Raw genomic sequence first — 14,174 nt, forward strand, 5'->3', positions numbered from 1 at the left:
AACTCTAAAAAAAATGTACAGCTTCTTCTTTCGAAAGGCAACATGATGTAGGTGTCATAGTTAAGGGTGTGGACTCAAGCCAGAATACTTGGATCTAGATTTATCTAGTACTTAAGGCCTCAGTCAGCTCAGACAAATGAACCTCTCTGTACCTCTTTAAGACTCTCAGTAAAACAGTGGTAACAATGGTGCCTATCACAAGGTAGTGGGGGCGGGGGGGGGGGGGTTGGGGGGGTTAGGTCAATACACATGAAACACGTAGAATAGTTCCCACCATAAAATGAACAAGAGAAAGGGTTGAGCATTCTATATTTAATGGTTCCATACTGATTATACTTTGTAATTTTCACACTATGTAATAAATTTACTGCGCAATATCTTTCTCTCCCATTAGCTTCCTTTATAACTAGTGGATGCTCAAATATTTGCTGACTGAGAAGACAGAAACCCAGAATGTAAAAATGTGAATTTTTCTTAAGACCAAATTGTTCCTGACAGGAAAGGTTGTTTTTAACATTTTGTAAGAATGTCCAGATTACTTGATGATAGGAAAAAGAATTTTTTCACCAGTAAACATGTTCTCAGGCATGAAAAAAATGTTGAAAGTAACATAAGAAACTCTAATTACAGCATGAAATTCCGTAAAAAAAATTTTTTTTCTAAAACAATAGCAAATATTTGTTTTGGGGTGGAGTATTTTAAAAATTGAGCTGTAAAGGAGAATCCATAAAGCTTGAGTTTCTGAGTACAAGAAATCTGAACACAGAAAGCTTCAAATTCTTGTCCAATATGAATTTTTAGAGTTCTAGTATTTGTAAACTGGAACAACAACAACAACAAAAAACCTAAGGTGATTTATCTAAGGGACAGAGCTAGAACTAGGACCTCTAATTGCTTAAATACCGAGGCCCCTAGATTAAAACATTAAACCTCAAAACCCTTTGGCCAAAGGGATTAAGGAGATTAGAAGAGGCTTGACAAATTACCACAGGGTTAGGGGAAAAAAATGTGGCAAGAAAGTAGGCCAAGATTAAAGAGAGAATTAAATGAAGTTCAAGAGAAAAGTAATGGTGTGTGTGGACCCTGAGCCTGTTGGGGGCGGGGGGGGAGGGGAGGGGGTTGTCAACCTAGTGATTTCAACAATTAAAGAAAGGAACAATAACAATATAAAAATAGCTGCCCTTAGAGTTCTTGGAAAATGTGAACATGCAGCAAAGTTAACCTCGGAAAATAATGATTTTCAAATAGACTCTGGCAACTTGAGAGGAGAAATACAAGGCCAAAAAATAAACTTGTTATGATAACATGAACCAGAATCCTCTCTTAAAAGGAATTCTGCTTAAACATCTCATGAGTATTGGTCACCTCCCCACCAAAACAGCCACAATCAAAACCACTAACTCAGTCATCAACAGGACTCCCACTGGAATATCTGGTTTTCTGTCCCCAAAGATTATCAGTTGGCTCAAAATAAAACACAATTAATCTAGAGAAGAGCTAAAATGACTCGGGCGGCTACATGAGAGCCTGGGAGAGCGCACGGCCTGGAAAGATTCTGGAGTTGGATGTCTACATCTTGGCAAAGGCACAACATCAGAGACCCAGGGGGGATACAATAACCGTCCACAAACATCTCAAGTGTGAAAACAACGAGGAAGAACAGGAATTTCTTATCCTGGTACCAAATGTACTTCTGGCATTTTAAGAAGGAATAGAAAGTAAAACAAAGAAAACAACTCTAATTAATACCAACCAAAAGATTTTCAAGGTTCAACTGTAGGCTTTCTTCTTGGGCTGCTATAAGCAATTCTACTCTTTGCACTAATTCATCTCTAGCAGTTTTAGAGCTCTTCAAGAATATTTTGCCTATGTTATTTAAAATGTTTCCTTCAGAGTTTAAAGTGTTTCTTTGAACTCAAAAAACTGTCACGATCAGGAAATTAAAGGGGGGCAGTTTTTACTCAACTCTAGGTGGTGAAACTGAAAATGTGAATTTTCACTGGAATTCTCCAGTTTGTAAATACTGGCTTGTGGGGGTGCGGAGGATAAACACATTATGTAGGCAAAACAAAACAGTCTACAGGCCCAATCTAGCCCTCAGGCTGTTTGCAGCTTCTGCTGTAAAACTTGTCAGTCACTTGCTACTACTTTTTAACTTCTATATTTACATATTTTGGGGTCTAAAATTTAGCCAGCCTCTAAGCAGATACAAGTTACTTACTATTCATTATTTCTCATAGATTGGAAGCATTCTGACTCAGACATCCAATATCAGATAATTGGGTATATAGATAACCTTTTTGCTTTGCTTTCATTTTCCCAATAAACATTTAAGTCACGTAGGTCTGCCCAAATAACTGAGAGCTAGCTCATGGAATCTAATTTCAATTTGCTATAAAAGAGTTGCTATAAAATTTTTTTTTGGAAAACCGAGGAAGCTAGTTACGGCTGTATCAGAATCTTACTTTTCCCGAGAGCTTGAAAATGTTGAAAGCATAGGGAAGGAAAGCAAATTGTGGAGGAAGGGAAGTGTCATCTTGGGGTCCTACTCCCTTGTTTCTTCCCTAAGGCTACTCTCCCTTCCTACTTAGGAAAGAAGCCCCATCAAGTGCATGATTCTTTTGCCTGAGGCCCACATGGGAGACTGGAACTCTGGGGGGGAAGGAGGCCACCCTTCTCTAACTCCTCGTGGCCTTTTAGCAGCTCTTGAACAGCTTTCATTTCCAGGCTCTAGAACAAACCTCATGAGGATCACAGATAAAGATTCTTGAGCCCACCCGTTTACCTGCTGAATCAAGCCCTTAGGGTGGGGCCTGGGAATTTTTAAGAATTTGTATTGTTAACAGGCTTCCCCAGGGGATTCCATGTGCTGCCAAGTTTCAGAATGAATGAAAATTTTCCCTTTGATCTACAGCTGGGCTTATAACCCACGAAGACTTGAAATTGTCTCTCTATATCACGTGGCATAAGCCATTGGCACATCGTGTTCTCTCTTTTTGGAATGCTTTGCTGCTTAACCTGTAACACACCTGCTCTGCTATGGTTTGAATGTTTACGGGCTCTCAAACTTCACGCTGAAATCCTAAACCCCAAAGGTAATGGTAGTAAAAGGAGGGTTTTGGAGAGATTCTTAAGTCATGAGGATAGTGTCCTCATGAGTGGGATTAGTACCTTATGAAAGAAGTTCCAGAGAGATCCCTACCCCTTCCAGCATGTGAAGACACAGTGAGAAGGCACCAGCTGAAAATCAGACAGAGGGTCTTCACAAGAACATGACTATACCAGTGCCTTGATCTTGGACTTCCAGCCTCCAGAATGGTGAGAAATTTCTGTTGCTCATAAGCCGCCCAGTCTGTGGTATTTCATTATAGCAGCCCGGACAGATTAAGACAACCTTTGGCTTTTGTCATTTCTACTCACCTTTCAGGTCTCGCTCAAACAGTAGTACTTCCTTAGAGAAGAATTCACTGAGCTTCTTAGTTATAAGTTACAGTCCCCCCTTATCTATGATAGTCTGTAAATTTTTTATAGCATTTGTCAAAGTTCTTACACATTGATCGAAATGCTTATTTGAATAAAGTCAGTTTTTAACTAGATAGATAGTTAAGGCCCAAGAGGACCAGAACCACCTGGCGCTGCTCACCACTGAGCCTGGCACACAGTAGGTGCTCAAGATATTTGAGTTATAAACTGACAATGTATATGGGAGAGAGTGAGCTTCTTAACTGAATCTTGAGTAGTGCACCAGCAGGATATACACCAATTTAACTGCCTACAGGGTTAGAGCATTTCATAAGAGGAAAGTTCCTCTTTTCGAGGTTTAAGATAATAGGAGAGCTAAATATGGAAGTAGGAAAGATTATTTCCACATATGAATGCACAGTGAATCACGATCACAGTTTTCCATTGTGGATTATTTCACTGTTAGGCTGGCAGTTTATTGAACCTGGAAGGCTCAATTTAAGAGTTGCCATCAGTCAAAGTGGTCCAACAATGAATTCACAGCTGCAGGTAACAGACACTTAAGCCCTGGAAATTAGGTGGAAGCATTTGGTAATAGAAAAAGTTTCTAAATGATGTCAGGAGAGGCCATAAGGAAAAGAGCAATGCTTTGAGGAAATCAGAGACCATGAGGACTCAAAGCCCAATTTATCTGGAGCAGAATGGAGCAGGACCATATAAGGAAACAGAAGTAACGGCAAAATAAATTGATAGTAAATTCTTCTAGGTTCCAGTGAGTTATTTGGGGTGTAAACTAAGATAATTGTACCATTTCCACATGTACTTCATACCCTAAGTGAAAAAAATAGAAAACTGTAATTTCTGCTAATCTATAAGCAGACCCTCAAGTTTCCGAGATGATCTTCGGTTTTTGCTTCTGAAGACGTAGCAGGTCATTTCTTTCCAACCACTGTCCCTTGCCATGGGTAAAGCCGAGCCACGAAGGGTCTGATGCAGGGCCTCTTCAGGTACATGTGCCTTAACTACTATATGCAAACACATCCTGAATTAAGATTTTTCTCAACATTTTCTCTGAGCTGGTCTACTGGACTGCCAACTTGTTATGCCTTACATGGATATATAATGAAATCTCAAACTTAATACATGATCTATCCAGAGGTGTTGGTTTTCCCTCCAAACCTGTTCCACCCAGATCAAATCCATCAATGTAGCTGGTATCATCCCACCATCCTTACCTTTCAAATAAAAAAACCCCCTACGAACCTCCCTTGATGCCTCACTTCTGCTCACCTCAAGCCCACTTCTGTCTCCAGTCACAAACCCTATCAGTTCCCTGCCAACTATATCTAGAATTTTCCCACTCCTCTATGTTCACTGCTACCATCCTTTTGCAAACCATCATTTCTCACCCACTAACTATTCTCCCTGCTTCTACTCTTGCCCTTCCCATTCTCCACCAATGACCCAGAAAGTAGACATATCACCTTCCTGCTCAAAATCTTCCAATGGTCTGCATTCGCACCTAACAACATGCCAAAGATCACAGAACTGCGAGTTCTAACTCTTGCTCTGCTATTGACTATACATTTTAGCAAAATGAAGTGACTTCACCCTCCTAGGCCTTATTTGCAAATTGCAAGGGCTGTCATGTTTAGCTTTAAAACTATAACATTCGAAGTCCAGTGTACAATTTGATATACTTATCTCATTTCATTTCTCCCTTTCGACAAAATGCCTACTTCATAAATCCTGTATTTAAGCACTTTTCCAGGGTCCACGCTCATGAACATTTACACAGAGATGCCATGGTGTTTCTCTCACTTTCCTTTGTTACCTTTAGACAGAAAAGAAAACTACAGAGGGATCTCCACCTTCTGCTTGGACAAGTCATCTTGGATGTGCAACTCTACAGCTGGAAGTCATCCCCATGAGATCAGTAAGTACTGGCTGTGGGCTCAGATGGGTCATTTGAAGCTGCTATACATCTGTCAGTTGACACAAAACTAAAACTGACATAGCCAGAGAAAACCCAGTGCAGATTCTTATGGTTCAGGCTCCAACTGAGTCAGAATATTAACCTGTTGATAATTTTTTCCTCTAGGATTTTAAGAAAGATTAAGTTTTAACTGTGAGAATGACTTATCCCAGAAAAGAATGTCATTTTTTAGGAGAACCCACTAAAATACACAAACCAAGTATTTCCTGTGATGTGAAAGGACAGTAAGTAGTGGAAGGAATCCACACTTATGTGGCTGGAATGTGAAGATGCACCAGACAAGATGACTTACCCATTTTGGTTCATTATTTAAAATACTGTTCCATGGAAACAATGGGGAAGGCAGAACAGAGAAACAAACCAGGAAAGCCTCACACTCAAAAAACCAGGAAAGAAAACCTCTGTCTTGCCTTAGGACAAATTAAGCAAATAAAGGAAAACCATTCAGCTATCCCACGCCCCTTCTCACAGCTCAGTAACAGCGAACTTACTCTCTGCCTCTCATTCTGGACCCTTCTGCACCAAAATCACAAACAGCCCAGGATATTGCTAATATTCTGGTTTTATATCCCGAGTTCACCTGCTCTGGGGTTAACTCCCTTCTTTTTCTGTCTCCCACCTTTATGCTTTCCTTGGATTCACCAGAATATTAAATTTGAGATTTTAAATTCAATCTACATTTTCTTAAAAACATAAAATATGCCCATTTTATGGGGAATGTGAACAGAAAATTAATGGTAAGTCTGTGAAATGTGAGCTCTTAATTAAAAGAGCTAAATAAAATCCCAAATCTAGCCAGACAGTTCCAATATCGCTGCTTCCCAGATTCACTCCCCTTTATTCCAAGCTCTTGGCTCCTAATCTCCCTCTCGAAGGACGCCGTGAGCCCTCCATCTGCCTGACCCCCATTTTCATCCCTCCGCCCCAAACCAGCACCACCCAGGAGCTCCAATGGGGTTGGCATGGTAGCTGCCACTGGCATGAGAACCCTGAGCAGAAACCAGAGGGAGCCACAGAATTAAAATGAATGCCGCCTGCAAACGTGGGCCAAAGATGAGGTTTCTATCTATTCAACTGTTGATAGTAAGTACATTTCTGCTAAGAAAACCATTCTCCAATCACCAAACTTGAGGAGGATTTTGTTCATTTCAATGTCCACTCAGAAACTATGCAAGGGCCATCTAACATAGTCCCATGTTTGAAATTATATGTTAAGACCTTGGAGAAATCTCAACTCAGCTTATCTTTTTTTTTTTTTTTTCACCAAGAAAGCAAAATGGTTAACTAGGATCCTCTCTCCTGAAAGGCTACTGGGAAACCTGCTGAGTGAATTGACATAGGTTCACTGCCTTAAGGCTGACACATGACACTTTCTCGAAGCAACTAGTAGCGGAAAGTCTGTACTCAGTTTCTCTCTGTTTCATGTGCACAGGCTGATTCCCCACACTAGACTGTAGTCTCTGAGGCAGAGACGAATTCTTCTTTGGCATCCCAAACTGCACTTTAAGCATATGGTTTGGCATATGTTAGACAATGCAAATATTCGCTATTTTGTCTTAAAATTATTTTAAAGCAAATTTTAGTTGCTTAGTTTTTTTTTTTTAAATGTGTTAAATTGTCCCCCTCCTTTTTTTTTTTTTTTTTAATTTGGAAAAGAGAACAGACCTTATTCGCTAAATAAAGCCAAGCAAATCCCATTAAGTTCTTTACTGACTTAATTATAAGGTAAGCTGACTGACTCTTTTGAAGGAGGAGCTCACTTTTTTCTTCCAGACCTTCACTCTGCTTCTGACCCTATCACAAAACGTCCAGTAAAGGCTCACTGTGGTGAACCTTCATAACTTGTAGTTAAAGGCAGAGTTCTGCTGACTTGGTCATTTCTATCACTTGCTTTACTTGTCCCTTTCTCATTTTTCCTCAGCCTCCAAACAAGACGCATTCTGAAGACATCTGAAGACATTCCAGCTCAAGAACTGACTGTGGACAGAACCCTAACCTCTTCTAAACCAAAAGCTGACAACACCAAGTAACAAATTTTCCTCCTTAAAGATAAGAGTTATCTTTCTAGTTAAGGCTCCTGGAATCTGCTTTTTTTGTTTTTTAATCCTAAGGAATTTTACCTTCTAGCACTATGTAAGACTGATATCTAGGTGCACACAAGTCTTTGAGCAATGGATATGCACACTAGAATGTTTCTATAACAGATGAAATAAAACCACAGATTTTACCTTAACAGATAAGCTTTAAAAATTCCCTTCGAACATTTTACTTTGCACTACTGACCTGATTTTGGAGTCACTGAGCTATTTTAGAATTTCAGTGATAGGATGTGTGCTCTGATTCTCCTCGTTCAAACACAATGCTGCCATTTATCAAGAGGGCAGAAAACGAAAATTTTTCTTTGTTTAAAAGAAAAACAGTATTTTGATTACTTGAAACAGCCGTACTAGAATAACATTCTGTATTACATTTGTGGCTCACTCTCAAATGTCCCCACACCTCCACTCTTCTTTCTTAACTGGTAAATAAAAAAATACTAGAACAGAACTTTAGTTTCAAAGTTTCTTACAATTTACAGGGAACGGATCTTTAAAAAATTTTTCCTTTGCCTCGACATTTTGATCTCGTTTTTACTTTTTTACAGTTTGGATCTCAGGACAAAGTAACTGGGGCTGAGGAAGTAGTAATCAAAGAAGTTACTTTATTTACAATGTTAAAGAAGCCAGTGTTCTATGAAACAAAACAAAATCAAAAACAAGACAGCTCAAAACTTTCCCTGAAATTTTCTCATGACAAAAATGTTCTCTACCTTATTGGGTTGTGGGTTATACAGGTGTATATATTTTTCGAAAAAACAAGCTTTACTCTTACAATCTCTATATTTTGCTATGTGTAAATTATGGCTCAATAAAAAGATTTAAAAAAAAAAAAAAAAAAAAAAACCTTTCTGCAAATCACATTTCAACAGCTGCTGCCGGTAATCCATCTCAGACCTGAATTTTCTGTAGGTTAACAAGAGCCTAAGGCCAAAGAAGGAGTCGCCCTACACAAAAGCTACTGACACCCCTGCCCTCAACTCTCCAGAAACTTCCATCCCAAATCTTTCTTCATTCTGGAATTGCCCTAGATATGAAATTCCACTCACCTCAACTGACTGAGAAGGCATTTTCAGTTTGGTGAGCTTGGCTTTGGCAGGCACTTTTAAGTCGGTTTTTTCAAAGGTCTGTTGCCGGTACTCCTCCGGCAGTGGTTTCAGTTCCGGAGACTCACTAGGAGCCTGATCTTGACCGTCCATGGGCCGGACATAAGCCGTGGGCTTCTGCTGCATTGCAGTGCTTTTTGAGGGAAGGGAGGGTGGGGGGAAAGTCTGAGAAGGTGGCTGGGGAGGGGCTACCCCAAGGCTAGCGACTGCCACCAAACTGTCCTGAGGGATCTCTTTATCACGGACCTTTACCGGCAGGTCCTTGGGAGACTTGGCTGGGCAGTAGCCTTTACTATTATTATTACTGCTGTGAACATGGCTGCTTCCTTGCATCCTGGGAAGAGTCTGCTGGTTGGAATGTATAGGTGACAAAGGGGGTACTGGGGAAGGTAAAGAGAGTAAAGGACAAAGCTCCCTCTCTGGAGCTAAGTCTGTCACTGAAGCAGAGTGGTCTCCATCAGCTCTGCGGTCACCATTTTTGTGATGACCAGACCTATAGCCCTCCTGACCAAGGCGATCTTGGGTCAGGTGCTGGCTGTCCGGGGGACCATAGCTTTTGACATGGAGACTTGACATTGGTTCCATTCTTGGCTGTGCCATCTTTGGATTGTGGCTAATGTTACCAACAGGCAGTGGTCCAGAGGCAGGAGTGCTAACAGGCTGGTGATGAACGCTAGTGTTGAAGGAGTGAGATGGAATGCTGCTCCCTTTCTCAGGAAAAAAAGGATATCTCGGCTTTCCCAACCTATTTTCGGAAGCATCCAAGCAATGAGTGTAGGACTTGGTAGTAAGCAACTCCTTTACTTCTTCGTAGTTTCCCAGCATGTTCTGTATTCGACTGGATAGCTCATCACCTTTTTCTGTCTGAAAAAAGAAAAATAAGACAGCAAAGTCAGATACTAAAACAAACGAACAACTAAGGAAAACCAACATTTAATAAGCCATGTTACATGACACCATTAAAAAAGAAACACTTCGATTTAATGTGTAACGCAGAATTTAAAGTGTAATTTAAACTCAGCTACCCTGTTGAGAAGCCTGTCGTGGACAATTACTACATACAGGAGACTAACATTACAAAAGAAAACCACAACCATTGGTAATTGTGACTAATAAGTTTCAGAGAATGTTCATATTTTGTTTTCAGAAACAATCTCTAGGATAAGTTATTTTATTTTCATCGTTGTAGCCCTTGTTCAAACTCAGTTTCAACACAGAGTTAAATATTGTGGTAAATCAGACTTTCTAATATAAATTAAATACCTTGTAGGGCTCTCCAAAAAGGGGAATCTTTTCAGGAAATGCCTCTTTCTCTTGGTGAGCTTCCTGGTTGCGTCTTTCCTTCTCTCTAATTCGAAGCAGGTTTCTGTCTTCATTGTATAAGCTGTTTCAGATGCCACAAAAGAACAAAAACAATAAAATGTATCAGTATCCAAGTTTTGCTGTGCACATGTACATGTTTGAGGGAGGCGAGGATAGGTCGAGAGGTGATAACAAGGGAGATAGATGATTTAAAGAAAGCGAAAAGTCTCTAAACTCACTCCTAGATTAAGGTTAAGTCAATGGGCTGTGACTCTCCAGCCTTGGTTCTGGCTCCAGAAACCCAAGCATTCACCCTGGGTTACTGCCTTCGTGGCTCAGGACTGACTCCAAACTGAACAGTCTTTTATAGGCAGTGGTGGAATTAAGACAAGATTAATGATATTTTTACTTTCAGCTTGCAAAATATGGAGTAGAGGTAGAAGCTTTTCATCTGAAAGAGTCAGCAGGATGTGAACTTTTAAAAAGCTGTTTTCCTGGACCAGTACTGCACATTTTGGAAGATTAAAATCAAAAGACTTATTTCATAATTAAAAGATTACCAGACACCCAAAACAGCATTTAGTTTATTCTCAGCCTACTCTACAGGGAGTGTCCTGGCATGTAACCTCAAGATGATCATTCTTCTTTCTCATTTCAAATGACAAGGATGGGAAAATCCAATTTTAGATCTAAGCTCTACCTACTGATATAATCTGATTGCTCTACTTAAACTATGTAAAAATGTACCCTAAATCATGAGCCCTGGCACCAAAAGTGTTAAAACGCATTCGCTAACAGACAAAACACAGCAATGGAAACCAAAAAGTACAGTTTTAGCTAACGTCTAAACCAAAAGTGGGCTTGCCTCATGTCAGCAACACAGGCTCCTCCCCGCCAACCAGCACATGTGATGCATAATAAGGAAAATAAGAACTATAAAAGACGTCTGCCCTCACAGACTTGCTTCCAGGGTATCTACTGAATCTTTTCCCCTAACAGTATTTGAATAAATAAGTAGGAAAATATTCAGCTGTCTCACTGAGACTATATGTACCTTTAGAAATGCTAGCCATGATGTCATACACCTTCCCCCTACCCTGGCCTCTGTTCTCATGACTTCTATTCCCTCTGACAAGGGCCTACTTGCTGGCTCCCTGCCTTCCCCAAATCTAGTCCCTCTAACTCAGCCTTCTCATGGAAAGAAATCTAATCCAAGGCCCTAGTTCTCATGTCACTATCCATATTTTAAAATAGCAAGCATTTGATGGCTCTTTACTGCTGGAGGATAAACTCTAAATCCTGGCTTTGGCATTAAATTCCATTCCCTTCCCTCTCCCCCCGCCCCCCCACGCACACATAATCTGATACAGATCTACTCTAGAAATTATCCCACTGTCTCCCTGCAGACCTGCCACATGCATTCCACTTGACAGTATTCCCCCAAACATATCCTATAAATGGCAGCCTCTTGCTCTCATCTCTATCCCAGAAGGCCCCTTTTACTGAAAGACCACAATTCCTCCAGGGCCAGCTCACCTAGGAAGGATAATTCTCTTGCAAACCACCTCTATATTTCAGTCACACCAGCCTAAAGTTACTTCCTAATCAGTCCTCTTACTTGGCTCACACGAATTTCCTCTGCCTCTCTCTCAACAACACACTCACATCCCCCATTTTCGGCTACCAGCAAATCTCTAGAGTGACTCCAATGTCACCCCCTCTGAAAGCTTCCTCAAACCCAACCAGAACTTGCAAGTGAACACACTGCGTGGTTCTCTCTCCTCTCCTTTCCCCTAGAGTGTGAACTCCATCATAGCAGAACTCATATTCCTCTTTCTTCTGGTGCTAAAGCATGGTACTTGGCATACAAGGTGATTATTAAAGGTTTTTAATTAAAAAAAAAAAAAAAAACAGCCACTGTGCTTAACAGTATATTTTTATAAACCTCCTTGTAATTATCTAAAAAAAAATTTAACTCTGGAAGACATATGCAAAAGCAATTTTTAAATAATTATGACCATCTAAAAAATATGATCTCCTGCTATTTCCATAGCTTTCAATCTAAAGGTGGGAAGAGGCTAAACCACCTAGTTGAATTCATTAGGATATGGTAAAGAATTATCTGCTTAGACGATCATATCAAAAACTTTTCCTAGATGGGTATCTCGATATCAGATTTTAGGAAAACTCTTAAAACTACAAAGTGAACAATTTATGTTAGTCAACACACTAAAAAAGTTGAGGAGAAACTAAACCAGAAATTGGCTACAGAAAGTCTTCTTTAATAGTCCGAATCTCGCACATTTCAGACAGATTTACTTCTGTTTGATAGTAGCACAATGGACTTGACGACCGTTTAAGAATTCCTTACAATTATTTTATGATTTTGGTAACTGCTCTTGTTGGCTCAAAAAAAAGAGTGATATTAACATACAACCATGAGAGCCAAGTAAGAGGACTGATTAGGAAGTAACTTTTTCTCTTCAAACTGCATTGCAGCCACTTTGTTTGCAGGCACAGGTGGGCATGCAACTGTCTTCTGAGCAGCCTGAACTCTCAGGCTATTTTCCAAAACTACCTGGTACGTGGCACCACAGAAGGATCTGCTTTGCTCTCTTCCCCACAAGGGGAGTTCTCCCTTTCCTGATTCTGCTGCTTACAACAGTGGAGTCTTGACTGCTTTAATAGCTCGTGAGTAAGTGGTCACAGCCTCAGGATCTGCTTTATAAGGCAGAGTTTTACCCACTTCTGAATAATTGCTACCTTTGTCTCAGAAAAGGGAACCCCAAATGGCAAAATTCTCAGTTCCAGATTGAAAAGTAAGGGTGTGAACAGCAGCACCTCAACTACCAGGCTGCTTGAGGTCCTCACTTAATTTTCCTGTCAACTCCACACACATCTTTAAGAAAAACTATACTGGTTTAAAATTACTAAAGTATTTCTAAACTGATCAGCTCAGTATTGGTTAGGTTTTACCATGCTTCCAGATTTTCTTTCCCAAATAAAAACTGCTACAGAAATAAGAAGAACCCAGTTTTTTTATAAAATTCCTAACACTGGCTTATTGCTATGTGACTCAAAAATCATGCCTCCCATGGGGAGGAAATCCCGTTAAATTAAGGGTTCTGGTTAATTAAGGTTTTATTTCATTAGCTGAAAAAAAATTTTAACCCCACCAAGAGTTTACTGGGAGACATATAATACTATATACTAATTTTTCAACAAACTTTGAACATACATTTTTTTTTTCCTATTCACCATCCCCCTTTAACTGAAAAATCTCAAAATAGTGAGGAAAGACAGCACGAGTATCACTGGTAGGATGAATTTTATAAGGTCTAGACTTTGAGAGAAACTCACACTCACCCATACTGTCTGATGGGCAACTCCCTATTGGGTCTCACTCACCAAGGCTCCTGGGCAGGGGCGAGGAAGGCAGAAGAAACCGGAAGTGAAGTGCTCAGTCAATGGTTCTCAAGACTGCACAGGATAGGCTGTGAGCACGCATTCTTCTGGGTTGCCTAACTTCTCCTTGTAACTAACACGGTTTGCCAGCTGTACTGGGTAGTCTTCTGATTTACTTGGCTTTTACTTATTCCAAGTTTGCAATAGCTTAAGAAATAGTTTGTTAAAATGACTAGGCATCTTTTTTTCATGAATATTTTCTTTTTCTTGGTTCCATTTTGAAACCAGGGTAAACAGAAATTTTAAAAAAATATGAAAACAATTCATAGCATGAGCAAACCATTGTTCAGTATTCACACGTCGTTTTTAAAGTGAGGAGGGGGTGGGAGAATTTTAAATGAGGGGATTTTAAGAAGCAGTAAATGTCCTACACGATTCACAAACTCTGTAATTACTCTTGAATAATTACAAGTTGACTCTCACTTCATTTAATTAAAGGTATTTTTTTCTTCTGGTGTGGAGGAAAAAAACACATTCTTGCTCTCACAGGATAACCTTAACCCAACATCAGCCTGGTCAGACTCTTTCTCACTGTTCCACAAGTTCTCCTTCACTGATTTCTACACAGCACTTCGCATTAGAGTTGAGGTTCTTGAATCTTAGCATCAGAATCAGCTAGGGGGCTTGTTAAAACAGATTGCAGAAACCCAGCCCCAAAGTTTCTGATTTAGTAGATCTGATGTGGGGCCTGAGATCTGCATGTTTAACAAGTTTCTAGGTGATTCTGAGGAGTACAAGAGAGCACAC

The 14,174-nt window shown here is 40.0% G+C and overlaps 1 protein-coding gene across 3 annotated transcripts in view; it reads right to left on the reverse strand.

The window, feature by feature from the left end:
• The window catches only part of AFF1 (AF4/FMR2 family member 1), a 165,065-nt gene that overhangs the window by 70,707 nt on the left and 80,184 nt on the right, over positions 1-14,174 (reverse strand). For all 3 annotated transcript variants that reach the window (XM_006907568.3, XM_006907569.3, XM_006907570.3), the window contains 2 exons: positions 9,924-10,044; positions 8,604-9,524 (listed from right to left, as the gene is read on the reverse strand). In XM_006907568.3, coding sequence (XP_006907630.1) covers positions 8,604-9,524; positions 9,924-10,044 — 1,042 coding nt within the window. The remainder of the gene's footprint in view (positions 1-8,603; positions 9,525-9,923; positions 10,045-14,174) is intronic.

The sequence above is a fragment of the Pteropus alecto genome, unplaced genomic scaffold (assembly GCF_000325575.1).
Source record: "Pteropus alecto unplaced genomic scaffold, ASM32557v1 scaffold161, whole genome shotgun sequence".
In the NCBI taxonomy this organism is placed as follows: domain Eukaryota; kingdom Metazoa; phylum Chordata; class Mammalia; order Chiroptera; family Pteropodidae; genus Pteropus; species Pteropus alecto.